Raw genomic sequence first — 26,420 nt, forward strand, 5'->3', positions numbered from 1 at the left:
TTAAATGCGGAGAGCGTATTGCTCTCCGCATTCAGCAATGTCTTGCGAACCTGATCCGCACTGTCGGGATCAGGTCCGCAAGACATTTCTTAAATATGACGTCATCAGCGGTTGCCGCGTTGTTTAGGCAACCTATAAGACATATAAACAAACATATCCTTTATGTCCTATGTGTTTCCCATCTTACAAGCCTGCTAGTATGCATACAAGGATTTTTGTACCTTCAGTTTTATCACCTACATTGTTTTTTTTAAATATCTCTCTTGTGCTGTTAGTGTTCTTTTTGGGGTGGCGTCTGATGACACCTATTACAGGTCAGTGATTGGACAGTTATCCCTTTAAGTACACTACAGACACCTCTAGCATTTATTCCTATGACTAAGCGCCACTAGGGGGTGCGAAACACGTCAGGATTGCTATCCTTGTTCACCTGCATTGAGATGCAGTTTTTACTCTCACCTTAATAAAGATTTTTTTGGATTTTACTTGCCCCCGAGTGCTCAGATTTCTGCTTCTCTTTGATTTCTTAAATATGCCTCACTATGTTTCATTATTGCAATATACATTTATGATTTATTTTGCAGCCTTTTGCTGAAAAATACACGTAACAATGGTGCTTGTTTGATTTTCTCCCAGGGAGGCATGGGTTAATACTTTTAGGCAATTTATGTGAGCTTTTGTTTACTTTTTTTTCTCCCTCCCTAAGTTTCTATTTTTTGTATCAACAATCATGATAGGAAAATCATTATTTGCATTTGTACAATGGTGAGCCACCTCAAAGGGACATGAAATGCTAAAAAAAAAATATGATTCAGATAGGGCAATGCATTTTTAAGAACTTTCAAATTTATATCTATTATAAGTTTTGCTTCATTCTCTCATTATGCACTACTGGGAGCTAGCTGAACACATTGGTAAGACAATTACAACAGACATATCTGTGCAGCCACCAATCAGCAGCTAGCTCCTGAGCCTACTTAGGTATGATTTTCAACAAAGGATACCGAAAGTACAAAGCAAATTAGATAATAGACGTAAAGTGGAAAGTTGGTTAAACTTGTATGATGTATCTAAAACATGAAAGAAACATTTTGGGTTTCATATCCCTTTAAGGGAATACAATAGTGCAGGCTACCCCAGTCTGCACATGTGCAAACAGAGTTTGCGCTATATCGGAATATTAGTTTGTGATTGGCTAGCAGGGGTTCTTTTGTTCTGGGGGACACGGAAATCAGTGAAAAGAATAAACATAAAACAATATACATATTTGACAAACTACAACTGCTGTTTTCATTGGAAAATTATTCTTGTATATGAAGGTTCATAATCATGTAGTATACAATTTGTGTTTAATGTCCCTTTAAGCTACGCACATGGACTACCCCTGTTTAGCCCACTAGCAGAGGTGGTAAAAATTATTTTACATTAAGAAAAATAATACGCTTTGAATTTCGTATTTAATATAAAAAATTCACAGCCTTTTTTGTATGAGCAGTGCAGTTTTATTATGTTTTCTTCTGTGCGTCTTAAGTTTATTCATTTTATATGATTGTTTTGTGAGCCCCATTGTAATGTAGCATTGCCTTCACAAATGTAAATGGACTGTAAACACCTTGGGCAAGATTACATATGTGGGACGGTTTTTACACGGTTTTGGTATCATAAATGTGGCGCGTATATTTCACCCGTCGCCCGCAATTTTTACTCCCATAAGCTAACATAGAACCGCGTCGCAAATCGGTATCACATATTCAGTGCAAGAACTTACGCAGTGAAAATGGAGCAATTTTACTCCGTTTTTACCTCGCCACACATAGGCAGTCGCAGCAAGACTTGCACTGAGTATGTGAGCACCGTAACCCCCTGAAAATAGTAACTAACACCTAACGCATGCGCAATATCTATCTACCTCCTGAAAATAACTGACACCTAACGCATGTGCAATATATTTCTACCTGTCAACCGCCAACCTCCACCGCAATAACTAATAAACTATATTAACCCCTAATCCGCCAACCACCACATTGGAATAAATCTAAGTAACCAATTAACCCCTAATCCGCCAACCACCTACAACGCTATATACCTTATAAAGTGATTAACCCCTAAACCCCCATCAGCCCACAACGCAATATACTTTGATAAACTATTAAACCCTAATCCGCCATTCACCCATATTGCAAAGTACCTATTAAAACTATTAACCCCTAAACCGCCATCCCCCACCAACGCAATAAACTTAATTAACCTATTAACCATTAATCCGCAATTAACCCACATCACAACAAACCTAATAAATCTAATAACCCCTTATCGGCCAAACCCCCACAACAAAAATAACTAATTAAATTACTAAGCCTCCTAACCTAGCACCACCTTACCTAACACCCCCTAGATTAACCACAATTACCTAAATTAAAAAATACTAAGTTACAAACAATTAAAATAAAAAAGCTAACATTACTTAAAAACAAACAAAAAACTAAGATTAAATTAATCTAAGATAACAAAAAAACAAGTCTAACATTACATAAAATAATAAACAAAATTATAAAAAATAAAAGAATTAAACCTAATCCCTATGAAAATAAAAAAGCCCCCCAAAAATAAAAACACCCCCTAATCTAATGCTAAAGTACCAATAGCCCTTAAAACGGCCTTTTGTAGGGCATTGCCCTAAATTAAACAGTTCTTTTACCTTAAAAAATACTATGTCCATCCTCTAACAGTAAAACCCTGCACCCACCAAGCCCCCAAAATAAAAAAACCTACACTAAAAATTCCTAAACTACCCATTGCCCCTAAAGGGGCATTTGTTTGGGCATTGCCCTTAAAAGGGCATTCAGCTTTTGTACTGCCCTTAGAAGGGTATTTAGCTCTTTTTCAAAGGCCCATTAAATCCCTAATCTAAAAAAAAAAAAAAATTAAAAAAGCCTAAGTCTAACCCCCAGATAGGTACTCACGATTCGTGAAGTCCGGCGGTGAAGTCTTCTTCCAAGTGGTGATATCTTCTGCCAGGAACAAGCCAGCGCGGAACTGAAGACCGGTGATCGTGGAACTAAAGACCGGCGACCGCAGAGCCATGGAGCGTGGAGATCATCTTCGTATGATCACCGCTGCACACTGAGGATTGAATTCAAGGTACGCGTTTAAATATGGGGTACCTTGTATTCCTATTGGCTGATTTGAGTCTTCAAATTCAAATCAGTCTATAGGATGAGTGCTACTGAAATCCTATTGGCTGATTTGAACAGTCAATAGGATTTCAGTAGTTCTGGAAGAAGATATTGCCGCTTGGAAGAAGACTTCACCGCCGGACTTTAGGAACCGTGAGTACCTATCTGGGGGTTAGACTTGTTTGTTTTTAGATTAGGGATCTAATGGGCCTTTAAAAAAGAGCTGAATGCCCTTTTAAAGGCAGTAAACGAGCTAAATGCCCTTTAAAGGGCAATGCCCATACAAATGCCCCTTTAGGGGCAATGGGTAGTTTAGGATATTTTAGTGTTAGTTTTTTTATTTTGGGGGGTTTGGTGGGTGCGGGGTTTTACTGTTAGAGTGGGGACTTAGTATTTTTTAAGGTAAAAGAGCTGTTTAACTTAGGGCAATGCCCTACAAAAGGCCCTTTTAAGGGCTATTGGTAGTTTAGCATTACATTAGGGGGTGATTTTATTTTGGGGGGCTTTTTTATAGGTATTAGGTATAGTTTTTTATTTTTGATAATTTGGTTTATTTTTTATGTAATGTTAGACTTTTTTATTTATTTTTTTAATCTTAGATTAATTTAATCTTAGTTTTTTTTAATTTTTAAGTAATTTTAGCTTTTTTATTTTAATTGTTTGTAATTTAGTATTTTTTAATTATCGTTGTGTGGGTTTGGCAGATTAGGGGTTAATAGATTTAAAAGATTTGTTGCAATGTGGATTAATGGCGGATTAGGGGTTAATAGTTTTAATAGGTACTTTGCGATGTGGATTAATGGCAGATTCGGGGTTAATAGTTTTAATAGGGACTTTGCCATGTGGGTGAATGGCAGATTAGGGGTTAATACATGTATTAGGTAGCTTGCGATGTTGGGGTTGGCAGATTAAGGGATTAATACTTTTATTAGGTATCTTGCGATGTGGGTGAATGGCGGATTAGGGGTTAATAGTTTAATTAGGCAAATTGTGTTGTGGGTGGTTGTCGGTTTAAGGATTAATACCTTTATTATTAGTTCCGATATGGGGGTGATGGCAGATATAGGGGTTTTACGTGTCGGGTTTATTTTTGGGAGGCGGGTTAGACTTTTACAGGAGATTTTATAATTTTTTTTATTTTCTTAGGCGCCGGCAGTTTCTAAAGTGCCGTAAGTCACTGGCGACTCCAGAAATGTGTATTTACGCTAATTTCTGGACATCGCAAGTTTATCCGACTTACGGCACTTTATGAACTGCTGGCGGGGTTTATGCGATACGCCTATGTGCAAGATGAAATTACAGGCGGCGCAGGTTTCAGCAGTTGCACTGAAGCTTGCTCCGCATATGTAATCTTGCCCCTTGTAGTTACAAGACATTTCTGTTGTGCTTATATAAAATTAAAAAATCCTATCCGTTATATCAAATTAAAAGACCATTAAACTTCAAAAACATATAAAATGTTTTATACATTAATTGTTTATTTTGCTACCTTTTATGTAAAATACATCTAAAAATTGTGCTTGTTTCACTTTCTCCCAGATAGGTTTGGGTTAATACTTTCAGGCAATTTATGTAAGCTTTTGTTTACTTTACCCTCCCCACTAATATTCTCAGCAGTCAAATTTGTAAAAGGTGGATTATGAGTTTTACATCAACAATCATGATAGGAGAAGCATTATTTGCAATAGTAACTAACTTGAAGCAGTGTTAAACCACCTAAGGGAAGAGATAAGGGCAGACTTTACCAGTCTCTCTCAACTGCACATGTGCAAACAGACTGTGCTATATCTGAATATTAGTTTGTGATTGGTTAGCAAAGGTTCTTTTGTTCTGGGGGACAGGGAAATCTCTGAAATTAATAAACATAAACAATATACCCATTTGACAAAATAAAGCTGCAGTTTTCATTGCAAAATTATTCTCAGATATGAAGGTTCAAGATCATATAGTTTGCAATTTGTATTTAGTGGTCCTTTAACATCCTTTTTACTGCATTTATTTTTCCATAGCCAAATTCCTCCCACCATTTTCTTTATTTGGAGTAGCCAATTTGGGCTTTAGTTCACAGGCAACAAGGCTAGTCACTTAGTCAGGGTTATAGAGTTAGTATAAAGTACTTTGTTTTGCGGTTGTTATCAGTTAAAGCCAATTAGTTAAAGATATATAGTAGAGTTAACCTTGAGAAGTCATCAGGGTGCTTTCATGTTCAGAGAATTAGAAATTACTCAATTTTCAGAGCTAAATTATATGAAAAGGGGCAAAAATAAATAATAAATTAATATTTATGCACATCCCTACTCACCAGAAGTGTTCAACAAGGTCCCAGTATTGAATTGTCGCTCAAACTGACTTTAACTATGTGTTTAATCCTTTTGCAGTTTTTATTACTGTACAATCGCTTGCATATAATATGCTAGATCATTTTCTTTTTGAACTTTTATGTCACCTCAAGCAAAAGTAAGTAATAATTCTTATGTTTCATAATAATGAATAAAAGTTTAAACTCACCATCAACTACGGGCGACTTGGCATGACACTACATCTTAGTAACAGGAGATTTTAATCTTTAACAGACAAGAAATTGCTGTACCTGTAAAATCCTATTTACAGCTTCGCATACTCAATATTGCAGATGATATTTCTTCAGGGCACGCAGTGACAAGGACTGAGTTCTCCTGAATACAAATGGTAAACGTAATGCACATGACAGTGCAGGAACTTAAGTTGTGGTTTTCTTTATTAATATTTACTTCCTCGTCTTGTCAACTTATGATGCAATCAATAGACAGATTGAGCAAAGATAAGCATCACTACAGCAGATACACTGTGCCGAACCCAAAGAGTGAGTGTACCAAGGATGGCTTAACGGTACAGTGACGTTACAGAAAACACTTGGGTAGCAAATCCCATTTAAATCATTATTTTATCTCGCTTTTATTACAACCACAGTCATCTTAAAGTCTTACCTTAGATTAAAGTGAAGGTCAATTTTGATGAATCGGTGCCCGGTTTTTAATAATCCTATTAAAAACAAGGGCACTTTAATTTATCAAAATTGACATTTCACTCCTTTACTTCAAAAACGTACCTTTTAATCCTGACAGCCACTGCAGGTCCAAAATGACGAATCCGACTTCCTCCAATCACGGCATTGCATCAGGCCATGATCCCCCCATGGTTCGTCATTTCTGACGTAACAAGAGGCTTCCCACGGCCAGGGGAATTGCTGGAGCGGCTTTCAGGATTAAAAAGTAAATTTTTGAAGAAAAGGGTGAATTTTGATGAATTAAAGTGCCCTTGTTTTTAATAGGTTTTTTAAAAACCGGGCACTAATTCATCCAAATTGACCTTCAATTTAAGCTGCAAATATTCTCCTGCGCCCATTCTATATCATGCAGCAGGAACAGTAAAACAGTTATTTTAAAATGAATATTGTTTCTGGCCACTTTGAAATGGCTGCCAAGCTCCGCCCACTGATGACATCACGATCAGGACTGATCTAGGCACTGTGCTGAGTTGCACTGACAGTCTGTTAAATCCAACTAGTGAGTGTTTTGTTACTAGTGAAGCCTGTTATGCAGCCCAGATGATGATGTCATTAGTGTGCAGAGCTTGGCAGTCGTTTCAAGCTGGACTGCACTGTTTAGTCAGCATCAGACTGATATAAGGAAAGTTCTTCTCTGCGAAAGGCACATGTTAAGCAAAAAGAGGCTGCTCCTTGGGGCCGTAACTGGCCATAGAACAAGCTATTATGCTTTTGTTCGTTTCCAGGTTGATGGCTTCTCTTTTTTTATTTATGCAAATTATGAGCCTGAGGGAAGTTAGACGTGGACCTGTTGCTCAGTGTACCTAGATAGATATGGCTGCACCTCACTGACGAAGCAGACACTAGGATGAAATGTACAGCTGGGGTTTCGCCATTTCTCTATTTCAGAGAGGGGTTGTCTGGTATTTTGGGGATGGACTGCACTGTTAAAGGGACAGTATACTATCAAATTGTTTTTCCTTAATGTGTTTCCAATTACTTTTTAACCAGCTGCAAAGTATAAAATGTATGTGATTTGCCTTTTTAAGGTTTATTTGTGTATATGAATTAGCTGGTTTTGTGTTTTGAAGCCACAACCTAATAAAATGGGTTGAGCTTGTCGGTATAATCAGATCTCATTACTTTATCACATTGTGTACATATACATGTTTTTTATCTTATATCTGTCTGTAAACCAATCACCAATACTTGTAGAGAACAATGAAAAATTAAGATTTTATTACCTTATCTCTTCTATAACCCACTGGGAGTGTAATTTCTTCTACCGGCTGTGTTAACACAGCTTGGCCTCGAGGTCAAAAACTTTTAGAATAGGTGGGAATACCACAGGTAAAATAAACTAATTCAAATGCCAATATAATGATAAAGGGATAGTAAACACCAAAAATGTTATTGTTTAAAAAGATAGATAATCCCTTTATTTACCATTCCCCAGTTTTGCATAAGCAACATTGTTCTAGAAATATACTTTGTACCTCTGTAATTACCTTGTATCTAAGCTTCTGCTGTCTCCTTATCTGAGATCTTTTGACAGACTTGCATTTCAGGCAATTAGTGCTGACTCCTAAATAACTTCACATGCATGAGCACAGTGGTATCTATATTAAACACATGAACTAACGCCCTCTAGTGGTGAAAAACTGTCAAATGCAAAGGTGGCCTTCAAGGGCTTAGAAATTAGCATATGAGCCTACCTATGTTTAGCTTTCAACTAAGAATAACAAGAGTACAAAGCAAATTTGATGATAAAAGTAAATTAGAAAGTTGTTTAAAATTACATGCCCTATCTGAATCATGAAAGTTTAATTTGGACTTTACTATCCCTTTAATGGAAATACTTGTAAGCAATTTAATACACTACAAATTAAAGGGGAGAAATTTTTTGAGTAAACTGTCCCTTTAAGTCAGGACCAGGCTATCTATCTATCTATTTGGTACTTATAGAGCGCATACTAATCACCCATGAGAGACTCAAGGCGCTAAGGGAAAGGGGATAGGAGAAGGGGGGGAGGGGATGGGCATTCAATCGAAGAGCCAGGTTTCGAGGTCCTTTCTGAATTTTGTAAGGGAGGTGGATTGTCTGAGGTGCAGCGGGAGGGTGTTCCATGTCTTTGCTGCCATGTGGGAGAAGGATCTTCCGCCTGCTGTGGATTTGCTGATGCAGGGGATAACTGCGAGTGCTTGGTTGGCCGATCGGAGTTGTCTGGCGGGGGAGTAGAAATTTACGCGGTGGTTGAGGTATTCAGGTCCGATGTTGTGTAAGGCCTTGAACGCGTCTGACTGAAGACTGATATGCTACAGAAAAGGTCTTCTCTGTGAAACTCACATATTGAGCAAAAAGAGGCTGCTTCTTGGGGGGTAACTGGCCATAGAACAAGCTATTATGCTATTGTTCGTTCCCAGGTTGAGCGCTTCTCTCTTTTAATTTATGCAAATTATAACCCAAAGGTGATGCAGGAAGCCATATGGCATACGTGGACCCATTGCTGGGTGAGCCTACACTGCCTTGAGGGATATGGCTGCACCTCACTGATGCAGAGGTTAAACAAATAAAATATAAATAACAGAAATGTTATATTTGCACTGATCTTTATAGGGTATTTAAAACAAAAAGCTTCAGAAAAATAGAACAGCTAAAAGGAAACTTATTAGTCCAGTGAGGCTCAAATATAAATTAAAGTTGAGACATTTTTTTAATGCAGAAAATATTGCGTGACCGTTACTTTGTGATGTTATTGAATATGCAAATGATTTCACACTATGAAATACTTTTCAGAATTGGCAATTTTTCCAGTATTCTTTTTCCAGTACAGTTCGGAATACTAATAGATTTATAAAAGTTGTATGTACTAAAAATGTTATTTAAATATGCACTAAAATATTGTAATGTTATCTCATAACAAATGAATATGAGGGCTCCCTAAAATTAACCAGAGTTATGCTATTTATCTTTATCAATGAAATGTTAAGATTTTAAAAATTAAAGTGAAGGTCAATTTTTGTTATTATCTATATACCGTGTTAAAATGTATGTTATAAATATTAAAGTCGCTGAGTTTATATTTAGAAATAACGAATCCATTTCAAATAAAATGTATTTATAATATACCTCCGCTATCGCGATTAGCTCCGCCCCTACCACACTTCCTTATTCAGATGTTATGACGTTGCTTTGTTTCTTACAAGCGGACTACGCTTGTGCACCCGTGTTTTGTTTGAACTGCGCATGCGTATCGTCAAGTCAATAGCGCATGCGTTTCGTCAACCCACGTAACAAATAAATACTTTATGATGTAGAGATTGATTATAATTTAGCCCAATTCGTTTTGTAAAGGCGCAGCGTATTGATTCTTACCTGTTGTTATAGTTGCAGGCTAATTTGCTAGGATGCGAGAGAGCGTTGATGTTGATTCAATGTATCAACAATTGTGACAGCGGACAACGCATGCGCGAAACATGAACGAGCATGCCGATGACGCGCTGTTTGTTTAAACGCATGCGCATAAGGTTGCAATGACGAAACCGAAAAGGGGCTGGACGCCACGGGGGTAAACACTAGATTCGATAGAAAAACTGTCACTCAATAACGGCAGTATGGTGGGCGGATTATACAGGTGAAACGGAGCAGAATGAAAACATTAAAAATAAAACTTTTTATTGTATTTATATATAATTTGATGAATGAACATCATACTGAATTTAGCTAACATATTGAAAAATTATAACCAGAACGCCAGACTTAACCTTCACTTTACGGGAGGGAAATCTTTTTTTTCTTTCTTTTTGAGTATCAAGAGACAGCATAACCTCCATTTTTAGGCTTCAGTTAGCTATAGAATGTTAATATATAGCAATATTTTGCCGATATAATTCTGTAATATACTTGCTTTCTGAAAAATGAGTATTTATAATCCTATTGTACTGCACATGTAAAAAACAATAACAGTGATTACTCATTAATACCTATACAGTCCAAGAGTGCCATCTGCAGGTAGACATCGGTATTAAACATTTATTTATTTCAGTGTATGATCAATTGTAAGTACGATCAAATGGGAGAAGAAAAATACACTTAGATGATGTCAATAATGAAGAAAAAAGGATTAATATGGATACATTCTACATAACTTATCAATGTCAATTTCAATATAATTATTTTTTTCTTTTTTAATTCTTACATTTTATATTATTCTAAGCTATCAGCCCTAAAACATATAAAACATTTGTATTGATTATTGTAATATAAATTGCATAATGTATTCTCATAATCCAGTTATAGATAAATAATTACTAAACAGCTAGGAGAATAAAACAATATATTAAAATATTTCTAATTTTTAAGAGAACTTTCTTGTAACATTTACTTGTTTATATTTCAGTTTTTAAAAATGAAAGTGCATCTGTAAAAACAATCAACTCACCTGGTACAAAGCAAGAGAGTGTCCATATCTCTGAAGAGGCCCCCTTAACAACGGTACAACATTCCATATACTGCTATCTACATTGTAGCTGTGGGGAAATGAAAGTTAGAACAGATAAAGGTCACACTCAGGGCAGCTGTGGGATACTAAATTGTATATATATAAAAAAGATATATATTTATATATATTATCTTACACAGGTTGTGTCCCCGCTGGGAACTTAATCATATACTAACAAATTAGCCTTTTATGAAATAATAACAACACATACAAAAAATAAAGCAATGTGTTAGCATGGGCACCCAAACGTCATGTTAAAAAAGTCTATGAAATGAAATGTGCGTCACAAAAACATTAATAAAGGGACAGTTCACCCAAAAATGTTCTGCCCTTTAAATTGTTCCCAATGATTCATTTAACCTGCTGGAGTGTTTTAAATTAAAGTAAAAAATTTAATTAAATTAAAGTAGCTCCTTTACCCCTATTTTGGCATTTGAAATTGCTGATTTAGCCTGTGGTATCACAACCTATACTGATAGTTTCTATACTGGAGTATATTCTATTGAATAGTCTAAGGCCTAGATTTGGAGTTTGGCGGTAGCCGTGAAAACCAGCGTTAGAGGCTCCTAACGCTGGTTTTAGGCTACCGCCGGTATTTGGAGTCACTCAAAATAGGGTCTAACGCCCACTTTCCAGCCGCGACTTTTCCATACCGCAGATCCCCTTACGTAAATTGCGTATCCTATCTTTTCAATGGGATTTTTCTAACTCCGGTATTTAGAGTCGTTTCTGAAGTGAGCGTTAGACATCTAACGACAAAACTCCAGCCGCAGGAAAAAAGTCAGTAGTTAAGAGCTTTCTGGCTAACGCCGGTTTATAAAGCTCTTAACTACTGTGCTCTAAAGTACACTAACACCCATAAACTACCTATGTACCCCTAAACCGAGGTCCCCCCACATCGCCGACACTCAAACAAAAAATTTTTAACCCCTAATCTGCCGACCGCCACCTACGTTATACTTATGTACCCCTAATCAGCTGCCCCTAACACCGCCGACCCCTATATTATATTTATTAACCCCTAATCTGCCCTCCCTAACATCGCCGACACCTAACTTCAATTATTAACCCCTAATCTGCCGACCGCAAAGCGCCGCCACCTACGTTATCCTTATGTACCCCTAATCTGCTGCCCCTAACACCGCCGAACCCTATATTATATTTATTAACCCCTAATCTGCCCCCCTCAACGTCGCCTCCACCTGCCTACACTTATTAACCCCTAATCTGCCGAGCGGACCTGAGCACTACTATAATAAAGTTATTAACCCCTAATCCGCCTCACTAACCCTATCATAAATAGTATTAACCCCTAATCTGCCCTCCCTAACATCGCCGACACCTAACTTCAATTATTAACCCCTAATCTGCCGACCAAATCTCGCCGCTATTCTAATAAATGTATTAACCCCTAAAGCTAAGTCTAACCCTAATACTAACACCCCCCTAAGTTAAATATAATTTAAATCTAACGAAATTAATTAACTCTTATTAAATAAATTATTCCTATTTAAAGCTAAATACTTACCTGTAAAATAAATCATAATATAGCTACAATATAAATTATAATTATATTATAGCTATTTTAGGATTTATATTTATTTTACAGGTAACTTTGTATTTATTTTAACCAGGTACAATAGCTATTAAATAGTTAAGAACTATTTAATAGCTAAAATAGTTAAAATAATTACAAATTTACCTGTAAAAGAAATCCTAACCTAAGTTAGAAATAAACCTAACACTAGACTATCAATAAATTAATTAAATAAACTACCTACAATTACCTACAATTAACCTAACACTACACTATCAATAAATTAGGTTTATTTCTAACCTAAGTTAGAAATAAACCTAACACTAGACTATCAATAAATTAATTAAATAAACTACCTACAATTACCTACAATTAACCTAACACTACACTATCAATAAATTAATTAAATACAATTGCTACAAATAAATACACATGGAATCAGCCAATCAGAATCAAGTTCAATCCGATTGGCTGATCCGATCAGCCAATCAGATTGAGCTCGCATTCTATTGGCTGTTCCGATCAGCCAATAGAATGCAAGCTCAATCGGATGGAAGAACTCTTCTGCCCCGCTTGGATGAAGACTTCAGCCGGATCATGGACCTCTTCAGCCCCCCGCTTGGGCTTGGATCAGGACATCGGAGGAGCTCTTCTGGACCGATCGGTGAACCTGGTATGGTGAAGATAAGGTAGGAAGATCTTCAGGGGCTTAGTGTTAGGTTTATTTAAGGGGGTTTATTTAAGGGGGGTTTGGGTTAGATTAGGGGTATGTGGGTGGTGGGTTGTAATGTTGGGGGGGGGGTATTGTATGTTTTTTTTTACAGGCAAAAGAGCTGAACTTCTTGGGGCATGCCCTGCAAAGGGCCCTGTTCAGGGCTGGTAAGGTAAAAGAGCTTTGAACTTTAGTAATTTAGAATAGGGTAGGGCATTTTTTTATTTTGGGGGGCTTTGTTATTTTATTAGGGGGCTTAGAGTAGGTGTAATTAGTTTAAAATTGTTGTAATATTTTTCTTATGTTTGTAAATATTTTTTTATTTTTTGTAACTTAGTTCTTTTTTATTTTTTGTACTTTAGCTAGTTTATTTAATTGTATTTATTTGTAGCAATTGTATTTAATTAATTTATTGATAGTGTAGTGTTAGGTTTATTTGTAACTTAGGTTAGGATTTATTTTACAGGTAAATTTGTAATTATTTTAACTATTTAATAGCTATTGTACCTGGTTAAAATAAATACAAAGTTACCTGTAAAATAAATATAAATCCTAAAATAGCTATAATATAATTATAATTTATACTGTAGCTATATTAGGATTTATTTTACAGGTAAGTATTTAGCTTTAAATAGGAATAATTTATTTAATAAGAGTTAATTAATTTCGTTAGATTTAAATTATATTTAACTTAGGGGGGTGTTAGTATTAGGGTTAGACTTAGCGTTAGGGGTTTATACATTTATTAGAATAGCGGCGAGATTCGGTCGGCAGATTAGGGGTTAATAATTGAAGTTAGGTGTCGGCGATGTTAGGGAGGGCAGATTAGGGGTTAATAATTGAAGTTAGGTGTCGGCGATGTTAGGGAGGGCAGATTAGGGGTTAATACTATTTATGATAGGGTTAGTGAGGCGGATTAGGGGTTAATAACTTTATTATAGTAGCGCTCAGGTCCGCTCGGCAGATTAGGGGTTAATACGTGTAGGCAGGTGGAGGCGACGTTGTGGGGGGCAGATTAGGGGTTAATAAATATAATATAGGGGTCGGCGATGTTAGGGCAGCAGATTAGGGGTACATAGGGATAATGTAAGTAGCGGCGGTTTACGGAGCGGCAGATTAGGGGTTAAAAATAATATGCAGGGGTCAGCGATAGCGGGGGCGGCAGATTAGGGGTTAATAAGTGTAAGGTTAGGGGTGTTTAGACTCGGGGTACATGTTAGAGTGTTAAGTGCAGACGTCGGAAGGGTTACCGCATAGCAAACAATGGGGCTGTGTTAGGAGCTGAACCCGGCTTTTTTGCAGGTGTTAGGTTTTTTTTCAGCTCAAACAGCCCCATTGTTTCCTATGGGGGAATCGTGCACAAGCACGTTTTTGAGGCTGGCCGCGTCCGTAAGCAACTCTGGTATCGAGAGTTGAAGCTGCATTAAAAATGCTCTACGCTCCTTTTTTGGAGCCTAACGCAGCCTTTATGTGGACTCTCGATACCAGAGTTATTTTTATGGTGCGGCCAGAAAAACGCGGGCGTTAGATTTTCGGCTCGTTACCGACAAAACTCCAAATCTAGGCCTAAGTAAACACAGCCAGCAGAAGAGATTACACTGTCAGTGGGGGGCATGATAGTCAAGTAGTAAATTTATAATTTTCCATTGTTCTCTCTATGTATTGAGCTTTGGTGTTCCAGACAAATATAAGATAAGGAAGCAAGTCTTGTACATGAAAGTGATAACATAATGAGATCTGATATTACCTGAAGCTCAACCCATTGTAATAGGCTGTGGTTTAAAAGCACAAAACCAGCTACTTCAGATACACAAATAAACCGAAAATGTAATTTCTCATAAATGTTATACTCTGCAGCTGGTATAACAAGTCGCTGAAAATACATTCATATAAAACCAATTTTACAGTGTACTGTCCCTTTAAGCCAGTAGCAGACACCAGGCTAAGTACGCCCCGTGTCCTCTCTGAGCCTCTAGATAAAGAGTGGAGAAGCTTTTTGAGCATGTGCTCAGAAATTGGTGATAATCTTCTAAAATAAATCTTGAGTGTATGTGATACATTCTTTTTCAAATTTAAAAGGATAGTAAAGTTATTTTTTTCTTATAAATCCATTATATAGTGTGTGTATATATATATATATATATATATATATATATATATATATATATATATATATACACACACACACAGTATATAAAACTAGACCGAGAGACGCACTCAGCTGAGACAGAACCATAATCTAGAATAACTTTCATGCCTGTTCATTTTCAGTGCCACTCAGGGAGCACACTACGCCTTTTCACAAACAAAAAATATCCACTAGCACAGGGGTGGGCAGCTATCGGCCTTCCAGATGTTTTGGTCTACATCTTCCATGATGCTTTGCCAGCATTATGGCTGAACGAGCATTATGGGAGATGTAGTTCATAACATCTGGAGGGCAAATAATTGCCCACCCCTGCAGCATGTCAGACCTCAGACCCTGCCCAATGACAGTCCAGCACCGATATTTTTTCTCTGTGAAAAGGCATAGTATGCTAAAAGATGATGCACCCTGAATGGCACTGAAAATGAACAGGCATGGATGTTATTCTAGCTTTTGAACTGTTTCAGCTGAGTGCATCTCTCTCTCTATTTTCTTATTTATGCAAATTGTTCTTAGGTCTCCCTAAGAGTAAAAGGGGAAACCAGGTGTGGTCTCATTTGCATACATGCCATAGAAAGATGCACTGGCACCTCACTGATGAGGCCAACAGGAGGCTGAAATGTATGTCTGGTGATTGTTGATTTTCTTGTTCAGTGAAGAAGTGTCTAGTATTTCAGCGCTGGACTGTTATTGGGCAGGGACAGACTGATATGCTACAGGATATTTTTTTCTCTGTGAAAAGGCATAGTGTATTAAAAAAGTAGGCAGCCTGGATGTCACTGAAAATGAACAGGCATGGAAATTACTCTAGTTTTTGTTCTGTCTCAGCTGAGTGTGTCTCTCTATCTTCTTATTTATGCAAATTATTCTTGGTTTCCCTTCTACAACAGGACAATGACCCAAAGCACAGCTCCAAACTACACAAGAACTATTTAGGAAAGCTTCAGTCAACCGGTATTCTGTCTTTAAGAGTGGCCAGCACAGTCACCAGATCTTAACCATATTGACCTGTTGTTACAGGAGCTTCGACATATAATATGTAAGACGTGCCCATCAAGCCAATCCAACTTGTGGGAGATGATTCAGGAAGCATGGGGAGAAATGTCTTCAGATTACTTCAACAAATTGACAACTAGAATGCTAAAGGTCTGCAAGGCTATAATTGATGCACATTTAGGATTATTTTGGCAAAAGCAAAGTTTGAAGGACACAATTATTATTTTACTTAAAGGGACAGTCAACACCAGATTTTTTGTTGTTTAAAAAGATAGATAATCCCTTCATTACCCATTCCTCAGTTTTGTATAACCAACACAGTTATAATAATACACGTATTACCTCTGTAATTACCTTGTATCTATGCTTCTGCAAACTGCCCGCTTATTTCAGTTCTTTTGACAGACTTGCATTTTAGCCAATCAGTGCTGACTAGGTAACTTCACGTGAGTGAGCACAATGCTATCTATATGACACACATGAACTAACACCCTCTAGTGGTAAAAACTGTCAAAATGCATTCAGATTAGAGGCGGCCTTCAATGACTTAGATATTAGCATATGTGCCTACCTAGGTTTAGCTTTCAACTAAGAATACCAAGAGAATAAAGCAAAAATGGTGTAAAAAGTAAATTTTAAAGTTTTTTAAAATTACATTCCCTATCTGAATCATGAAAGTTTATTTTGGACTTGCCTGTCCCTTTAAAATTCATTATTTTTAACTTTGTGTCAATGACTATATTTCCTATTCAAACTAATTTCATGTATGTTTTCATAGAAAATAAGGACATTTCTAAGTGATCCCAACCTCTTGAACGCCAGTGTATGTATACACATATATATATACATTTTTAAAGGTGCACTCTCACAAATGTTATCTCCACTGATATACAGGGAGTGCAGAATTATTAGGCAAATGAGTATTTTGACCACATCATCCTCTTTATGCATGTTGTCTTACTCCAAGCTGTATAGGCTCGAAAGCCTACTACCAATTAAGCATATTAGGTGATGTGCATCTCTGTAATGAGAAGGGGTGTGGTCTAATGACATCAACACCCTATATCAGGTGTGCATAATTATTAGGCAACTTCCTTTCTTTTGGCAAAATGGGTCAAAAGAAGGACTTGACAGGCTCAGAAAAGTCAAAAATAGTGAGATATCTTGCAGAGGGATGCAGCACTCTTAAAATTGCAAAGCTTCTGAAGCGTGATCATCGAACAATCAAGCGTTTCATTCAAAATAGTCAACAGGGTCGCAAGAAGCGTGTGGAAAAACCAAGGCGCAAAATAACTGCCCATGAACTGAGAAAAGTCAAGCGTGCAGCTGCCAAGATGCCACTTGCCACCAGTTTGGCCATATTTCAGAGCTATTTCATCACTGGAGTGCCCAAAAGCACAAGGTGTGCAATACTCAGAGACATGGCCAAGGTAAGAAAGGCTGAAAGACGACCACCACTGAACAAGACACACAAGCTGAAACGTCAAGACTGGGCCAAGAAATATCTCAAGACTGATTTTTCTAAGGTTTTATGGACTGATGAAATGAGAGTGAGTCTTGATGGGCCAGATGGATGGGCCCGTGGCTGGATTGGTAAAGGGCAGAGAGCTCCAGTCTGACTCAGACGCCAGCAAGGTGGAGGTGGAGTACTGGTTTGGGCTGGTATCATCAAAGATGAGCTTGTGGGGTCTTTTCGGGTTGAGGATGGAGTCAAGCTCAACTCCCAGTCCTACTGCCAGTTTCTGGAAGACACCTTCTTCAAGCAGTGGTACAGGAAGAAGTCTGCATCCTTCAAGAAAAACATGATTTTCATGCAGGACAATGCTCCATCACACGCGTCCAAGTACTCCACAGCGTTGCTGGCAAGAAAGGGTATAAAAGAAGAAAATCTAATGACATGGCCTCCTTGTTCACCTGATCTGAACCCCATTGAGAACCTGTGGTCCATCATCAAATGTGAGATTTACAAGGAGGGAAAACAGTACACCTCTCTGAACAGTGTCTGGGAGGCTGTGGTTGCTGCTGCACGCAATGTTGATGGTGAACAGATCAAAACACTGACAGAATCCATGGATGGCAGGCTTTTGAGTGTCCTTGCAAAGAAAGGTGACTATATTGGTCACTGATTTGTTTTTGTTTTGTTTTTGAATGTCAGAAATGTATATTTGTGAATGTTGAGATGTTATATTGGTTTCACTGGTAAAAATAAATAATTGAAATGGGTATATATTTGTTTTTTTTTAAGTTGCCTAATAATTATGCACAGTAATAGTCACCTGCACACACAGATATCCCCCTAAAATAGCTATAACTAAAAACAAACTAAAAACTACTTCCAAAACTATTCAGCTTTGATATTAATGAGTTTTTGGGGTTCATTGAGAACATGGTTGTTGTTCAATAATAAAATTAATCCTCAAAAATACAACTTGCCTAATAATTCTGCACTCCCTGTATATATATATATATATATATATATATATATACACACACATACACACATATACAGAGATAGAAGCACACTCACTGGAACAAACAACCAGCTCAATAACATTGTTAGCCTGTTCTATTTAGCCAGGAATGCTTTTTACAGAGTAGAACTTTCCTGTAGAATATCTGTCTGACCCCACCTACTACAGTCATTCCAGCATTAAAATACCAGGTAAATCATTTCTAAACAAGGAACACAGCAACCCCAGAAAATCATTTCAGTCTTCATTGGGCCTCATCAGTGAGGTGTAGCCATATTCTTCTAAGCACACTGAGCAAGGAGTCCACGTCTGGTTGCCCTTTTTTCCCTTTGGGAGACATAATACACACAGAGAAAAGCGCACTCACAGGAACGAACAACCATCAAAATAACATTGTTATCCTGTTCTATGGTGATTTACCACCTGGGTGCAGCTTCTTTTTAGCCCAGTAATGCTTTTCACAGGGAGACTGCACCCCGAGTGGCACTGGCCTTGTGAACAAGCACAGAAGATTTTCTAGCTTTTGTTCTGTCTCAGTTGAGTGCATCTATTTCTTGTTTGTATGTAAATTGCTCTTCGGTCTCCCTAAGAGTAAAAGGAGAAACCAGATGTGGACTCCTTGCACACATGAGTTAGAGAGATGCAATGACACCAAGAAGGCTAAAATGTATGGTTTGCCTTGTTCAGAAGAAAATTGCCTGGTATTTTAGTGCTGGACTGCCATTGAGAAGGGTCAGAATAATACACTACAGGATATTCTTTCTGTGAAAATCATAGTGTGTTAAAAGAGACTGCACCCTGAGTGGCACTGTTCTTGTGAACAGTTTTTGAACAGCTTTTGTTTTGTCTCAGTTAAGTGTGTCTCTCTATTACTTGTTTATATATGTATATATATATATATATATATATATATATATATATATGCAGTGATTATTTTTTTTTTGTAAAAAAAAAAGATGCCGGTAGTTATTGATTAATATATTCTGCTCAGTAACTTTGAGAAAAGCAAAGGGACATTTTTTACAATGTCTAATGTGAAAACTAGAGTATTTACATAATGATTACAAATATTACCTGTTATGAGTTGGAACATGTGGGGGTACTCAATACTGGCAAGTACCCCCACAAAAAAAAGCCCAGTATACATAATATACACACTTAAAACTTAATTAGTGATTCATATTATTGATTTAAAAGACAAATAAATTGCAGTCATTTAAACTAAGCTGTGTGTTGGTAGTCCGAAGGGGAGTGCAGCAATTATGCTATTTGCCACAGGTTTACAACCCCTCCCACTATAAAGCAATTATTTTAGACATGTGCGTTTCGTTTCGTTCCAAATAGAAATTCGGACAACAAATTTGGAGATTCAAATAGATTTTCCGAATTACCCTAGCAACAAAACTAAACCAATCCGAATGCATTTGTAACGAATAAATCCAAATTAGTTCGGCTTTATTTGTTACATTCGAATGGCCATGGACTAATCACAATTCAGTATAAAAATTAAATTTAGTGAGATTTGGTGAAATGAAATAGAACAGTGAAATAATTCCGTTTGTGTAACTTGGAGCCATCTGAATCAACATAACACATACGGAACTTCCGAATTTACCAATCGAATCCAAAACGAATACATCCGAATTTATTTGAATCCAAAACAAATACATTCAAATGTATCCGAAGTTGAATAGATCCGAAACGAAATTCGAAAAAATCTGAATTGGTCCAAAATGAATTTTTTCCGCTGTGTACATGTCTAAATTATTTATGCTCTGCTCACAATAAATATTATGCACTTCTTTTGCTAACAAATACACATCTTTTTCCCAATAATCACACATCTGTACAAAAAAAATACAAATAATGTTAAAATGTAGAGAGAAATTAGATGCATTGTGCATCTATGGCTCCAATTCAAATTAATCTAAATTCCTGTGTATCATAGCTTTATCTATACGTTAAAAGAAGCTAAAGGAACACAAAGCCCACATTTTTTCTTTTATGATTCAGACAGACCATGCAATTTTAAATAACTTTACATTTGATTTCTCTAATCTAATGTGCTTTGTTCTCTTGGTATCATTTGTTGAAAAACATACCAATGTAGTCTCAGGATCAGAAATGCACTACATACAGCTAGCTGCTAATTGGTGGCTGCACACACGTGTCCTGTTATTGACTCACCTCACGTGTTCAGTTGGCTCCCAGTAGAGCCTTGTTGCTCCTTCAACAAAATTTACAAAGAAAATGACACCAATTTAATAAATAAATTGAAAAGTTATTTAATAACATATACTATATCTGAATCATGAAAGAAAAAAAATTGAGTTTCATACCCCTTTAAATTCAAATTATAAAACACACCCAAATTAGTAATCTTGTAAGCAAAGAATACAGTACATATGTTTGGATACACTGTTCTTCACTTAACCATTAAAAGGGACAGTAAATACTTTAGTAAAACAACTTTACAATATAGTTTTATTATTTAATTTTCCTTTTCCTGTAATTTAGGTCTGAAATTTTTGGATTTCCCTGTCCCAAAAACAGAAAGAGCAGATTTCAGACTTCACAAGCCTAACTCGCCCCATGCCTGTCCCTAACCTGCAGCTTGTTATCTTTTCTGCTAAAGCCAAACATGAGATTTTATTAACACAATCCCAGTGTCAAAGAAGAGGGTGGAGTTTGATCACAGAAAAACACTTGCAGCAAACAAGGTAACTTTCAGACTCTGTAAATATGTTGCTAAAACAGCAGAAAATATGAATTACAAAGTTTTTACTTTCATTTTAAAGAGACATTAAAAGCTTCTTGTGCTTGTGCGTTAGTGAGGCCAAAAAGCACATTCTGTAATCTAGATTTTCATCAGATTTACTGCTCATTGCCTAAACTGGCTTTGCAGCAGAAAACCTATCTTACAGAATTTGTTTAATGATGTTTAAAGGGAAATGAAAGGATTATAAAACCCACATTTTTTCTTTCACAATTCAGATAGAGCATGTCATTTAAAACAACTTTCCAATTTACTTCTACTATTTATTTGCTTTGTTCTTGTGGTATCCTTTGTTGAAAAGCATACATAGGTAGGACTCAGAAGCAGCAATGCACTGCTGGGAGCTAGTTATTGATTGGTTATATGCCTCTTGTTATATATATATATATATATATATATATATACACATATATACTGTATATATATATTTATAGTATTCCTAAACTTATTCTGATACCCGGCCTATGCTTCATGATGCTATGATCTGACTCACGATACAATGTAATACACACTGACACAGTCTGACAATCCTACATGGGAAGGTTTCTTCTTTTCACTCAACTGAATTTCAATATTTTAAGTAAGAAAATATCCCATGACTGTAATAAATGTGGGAATATATTTTGTGTATGTGTCAAAATCTCTAAAACATGAAAATCAAAACTATCCAATTTATCTCTATTTTCAAATGTACTTTGTTCTCTTGGTATAATTTATTGAAGAGTAAAGTTAGGTCGGCTCAGGAGCAGACATGAGTCTGGAGTAGACCGGGACATGAACAAAGAGTGGTTTATCTTACTGTGTCCTAGCCCATAAAGGAGTTGTGTTTAAAACAGTACAGGTAGCCCTCAGTTTACGCCGGGGTTAGGTTCCAGAAGGAATGGTTGTAAATCAAAACCGTTGCAAATTGAAACCCAGTTTATAATGTAAGTCAATGGGAAGTGAGGGAGTTAGGTTCCAGGCCCCTCTCAAAATTGTCATAAGTAACACCTAATACATTATTTTTAAAGCTTTGAAATGAAGATTTTAAATGCTAAACAGCATTATAAACCTGATAAAATAATCACACAACACAGAATATATAATTAAACTAAGTTAAATAAACAAAAACATTTGCTAAACAGCATTATAAACCTAATAAAATAATCACACAACACGGACTTCACTTGCATTTTTCTGCAAACAGTTCTTTCTATGCATTCCAATCTGGACTGACTTATAGACAGGAAGATCTTGTTCCTTTGAAATGTGCTCGATAGCTCAGGTCTGGTTAAACTGATTAATTTCAGCTTGCTTGGCTTTGCTGCAACACAAGCGGACAGCTCCACCTACTGGCTATTTTAATAAATGCACTGCTTCTCAATGCTTTTCAATAGCAGTCACATGACTGGAAAAAAAGGTTGTTATTCTGAAACGGTATAAATTGAACCGTTGTAAAACGAGGGCCACCTGTATTTCGAAGCAAAAACCATAAGTTATAAAAGCTGAACGTAAACTTTATATGAGCATGAGTGTTACCGCACATATAACAAGTTGAAAGTTATGTTTATGAGCGAGTGAAATCAAACGTGTGCAAACTTCAGGACCACAGACTATCGATCGAGCGCTAACCCGACAGGAGTTAAACCTACTGCGCTAACCCAAAGTTAGTTATGAATCTTTTACATTCAAGTGTTCTTCACACTGTTCTTTTTATGTTTAAATATATATTTTTGTATATATCGGATGTATTTTTGTAAAATATATATATATATATAGATATATACATATAGAAATATCTATTTAAAAATACATAGAACATTTCCCCCTATGTGAAGATAAAATATTTACAGTACATACACACTAAAAAAACATTATTGAAATTAAATAAAAATATTTTTTCTTGCTTTTAGGTATTTGACCAAAAAGGGCTCAAAAGTATATGTGTGTGTTTGTTTATATATATTTATACACAGAGATAGCAAGAAGCACACTGTCAGAAACATACAACCAGCTCAATAACATTGTTAGACTGTCCTTTAAAGATTTACCACCTAGGTGCAGCTTCTTATTAGCCCAGTAATGCTTTTCACAGAGTAGAACTCTATTACAGCAAGTCCAGTGCCGAAACACCAGGTAATTCCTTTCTGAACAAGGAACACAGCAACCCCAGACAATCATTTCAGCCTTCATTGGGCTTTATCAGTGAGGTGCAGCCATGTTTCTCTAAGCACACTGAGCAAGGAGTCCACGTCTGGTTGCCCCTTTTTCCCTTTGGGAGACATAATAAACACATACAGAAGCACACTCACAGGAACGAACAACCAGCTCAATAACATTGTTAGACTTTAGAGATTTACCACCTAGGTGCAGCTTCTATTAGCCCAGTAAAGCTTTTTCACAGAATAGAACTTTACTGTAGTTTATGATGTCCCATATGTTGAAAGATATGTAGACTGATGATGTAATGTTGCTCCTTCCTTATCTTGGATGGGGTCCTTATCTTGGATGGGGATTGGTCCAAATTTTAGTGGTTTGAGTTTAAAATGGTTTGTGATATTCACTTATGTGAAACGATCGTCTGGGTTTGTCATGTTCCTTGTTCAGAGGAGAGTTGCCTGGTACTTTGGGCCTGGACTGTCCTTGCTAGGTGGGATCAGGCTGATATACTACAACAGTGTTTCCCAACCGTGTTTCTCAAGTACCCCCAACAGTCCTGGTTTTCATTATAGCTGAACTAGAGCACAGGTGAAATAATCATCTAAAGGATGAGCGCAGGTTGGTTACTGATCAGCTGATTACTTCACCTGTGCACTGGTTCAGCTATAATGAAAACCAGGACTGTTGGGGGGACTTGAGGACCGTGGTTGGGAAACACTGTACTACAGGAAAGGTCTCCTCTGTGAAAAGCACAATTGGGCTAAATGAGGCTGCAACTAGGTGGTAACTTGCCATAGAACAAGCTAATGATCTTTTGTTCGTTCCTGGTAGAGCGCTTCTCTCTTTGTATGCATTTGTATTGTGTATTGTATAGGGAGGTCTCCCTAAGGGTGATGGGGGAAACCAGACGTAGACTCATTTCCCAGTGTACTTAGAAGAATATGGCTGCACCTTATTGGCAAGGCCCAAATGATTGCTGAAATATGAAAAAGAGTTGGCATTACTCAAGATAACCAATGGAGAAGGGCTTATCCTAATATTCAGTTGGCCTTATACTGTTTAAAGAAAGCCCACAGGTGCTGTGTATGGACAGAAACTGAAATAATTATAACTAGAGATTGTTATAAATAAGAATACACGTTCTAGCACTCTGTTCTCCTAAATTATTATATGGTGTAGAAGTTTAATCATAAACAGTTACAAAATAAAACTTTATTAGAATTGATTAAAATTGGGTACTTAAAATCAGATATAAGATGTGTATAATGCTCAAAAGAGCTTGATGTCTGATAGGCACGTTGTATATGTTAATTCGTTAATTTGACCGAAACTGAGGGACTCTGGTGCAGATATCCCTCATTCAGTCATTGTGAAGTGTCATAAACAATACCCTGACTTAGTAAGTCCAATAAAAACTAGATACTCTCAAAATAATCCCTAATACAATATAAGGGCGTAAATAAGAAACCGGTCTTATTTATTATATCACTGTTTGATTTAATTATAAAATAATTTGTGCAGTAATTTACAGATATGAGTACTTTTGTGGAGCAATTTTTCCATCCTCTATATACATTACTGTGAATCACATATTGTGTATAACAGTAATTGTATTAATGATGTTTGTATAGAGCCTCTATGAGTTTATGATTGAGTTATATATATATATTCTCCCAAGCTCTTGTGAGTAGAACTTAATACTATTTGTATAAGACCTCTGTGGGTTTGTAATTGGTGTTATATATATATATATTCTCAGGTTCTTATAAGTTAAACTGCTGTATGTTGCAGCATCTTGGAGGACATTAGTTAAATCAGTATTTGATGTTCTGCCTGTATAAATATTAAGTTATACTGCACTTGTATTATTGAACACTAGAGGGTAGTATTGTATAACTAATGATAGAGGAAAATTGGAAACAGAAAGCTGAATCTCTTTGTAATGATCCCTTGTTGGAATTATTAAAGGCAAGTTTATTTAAATTGATTCACTATAATAGTGTACAAATGTATTACAGCTTATCCAAAGGGAAACTCTAATAGTTATTGGTAGCAGTAACCATATTACTGCTACCAATAACTATTAGAGTTTCCCTTTGGATAAGCTGTAATAAATATAGTGAATCAATTTAAATAAACTTGCCTTTAATAATTCCAACAAGGGATCGTTACACAGAGATTCAGCTTTCTGTTTCCAATTTTCCTCTATCATTAGTTATACAATACTACCCTCTAGTGTTCAATAATACAAGTGCAGTATTACTTATACAGGCAGAACATCAAATACTGATTTAAAGGACCAGTCAACACATTAGATTTGCATAATCAACACATGCAAGATAACAAGACAATGCAATATCACTTAGTCTGAACTTCAAATGAGTAGTAGATTTTTTTATAACAAATTTCAAAGTTATGTATATTTCCACTCCCCTTGTACCATGTGATAGCAATCAGCCAATCACAAATGCATATACGTATAGTCTGTGAATTCTTGCACATGCTCAGTAGGATCTGGTGACTCAAAAATTGTAAATATAAAAGACTGTGCACATTTTTTTAATGGAAGTAAATTGGAAAGTTGTTTAAAATTACATGCTGTATCTGAATCATGAAAATTTAATTTAACCTGAGTGTCCCTTTAACTAATGTCCTCCAAGATGCTGCAACATACAGCAGTTTAACTTATAAGAACCTGAGAATATATATATATATAACACCAATTACAAACCCACAGAGGTCTTATACAAATAGTATTAAGTTCTACTCACAAGAGCTTGGGAGAATATATATATAAAACTCAATCATAAACTCATAGAGGCTCTATACAAACATCATTAATATAATTACTGTTATACACAATATGTGATTCAGAGTGATGTATATAGAGGATGGAAAAATTGCTCCACAAAAGTACTCATATCTGTAAATTACTGCACA

At 36.4% G+C, this 26,420-nt stretch overlaps 1 protein-coding gene across 1 annotated transcript in view; it reads right to left on the reverse strand.

The window, feature by feature from the left end:
• The window catches only part of ATRNL1 (attractin like 1), a 1,671,159-nt gene that overhangs the window by 1,404,326 nt on the left and 240,413 nt on the right, over nt 1–26,420 (reverse strand). Inside the window, exon 7 of the mRNA XM_053692689.1 lies at nt 10,644–10,731. Coding sequence (XP_053548664.1) covers nt 10,644–10,731 — 88 coding nt within the window. The remainder of the gene's footprint in view (nt 1–10,643; nt 10,732–26,420) is intronic.

The sequence above is a fragment of the Bombina bombina genome, chromosome 9, assembly GCF_027579735.1.
Source record: "Bombina bombina isolate aBomBom1 chromosome 9, aBomBom1.pri, whole genome shotgun sequence".
NCBI lineage: Eukaryota > Metazoa > Chordata > Amphibia > Anura > Bombinatoridae > Bombina > Bombina bombina.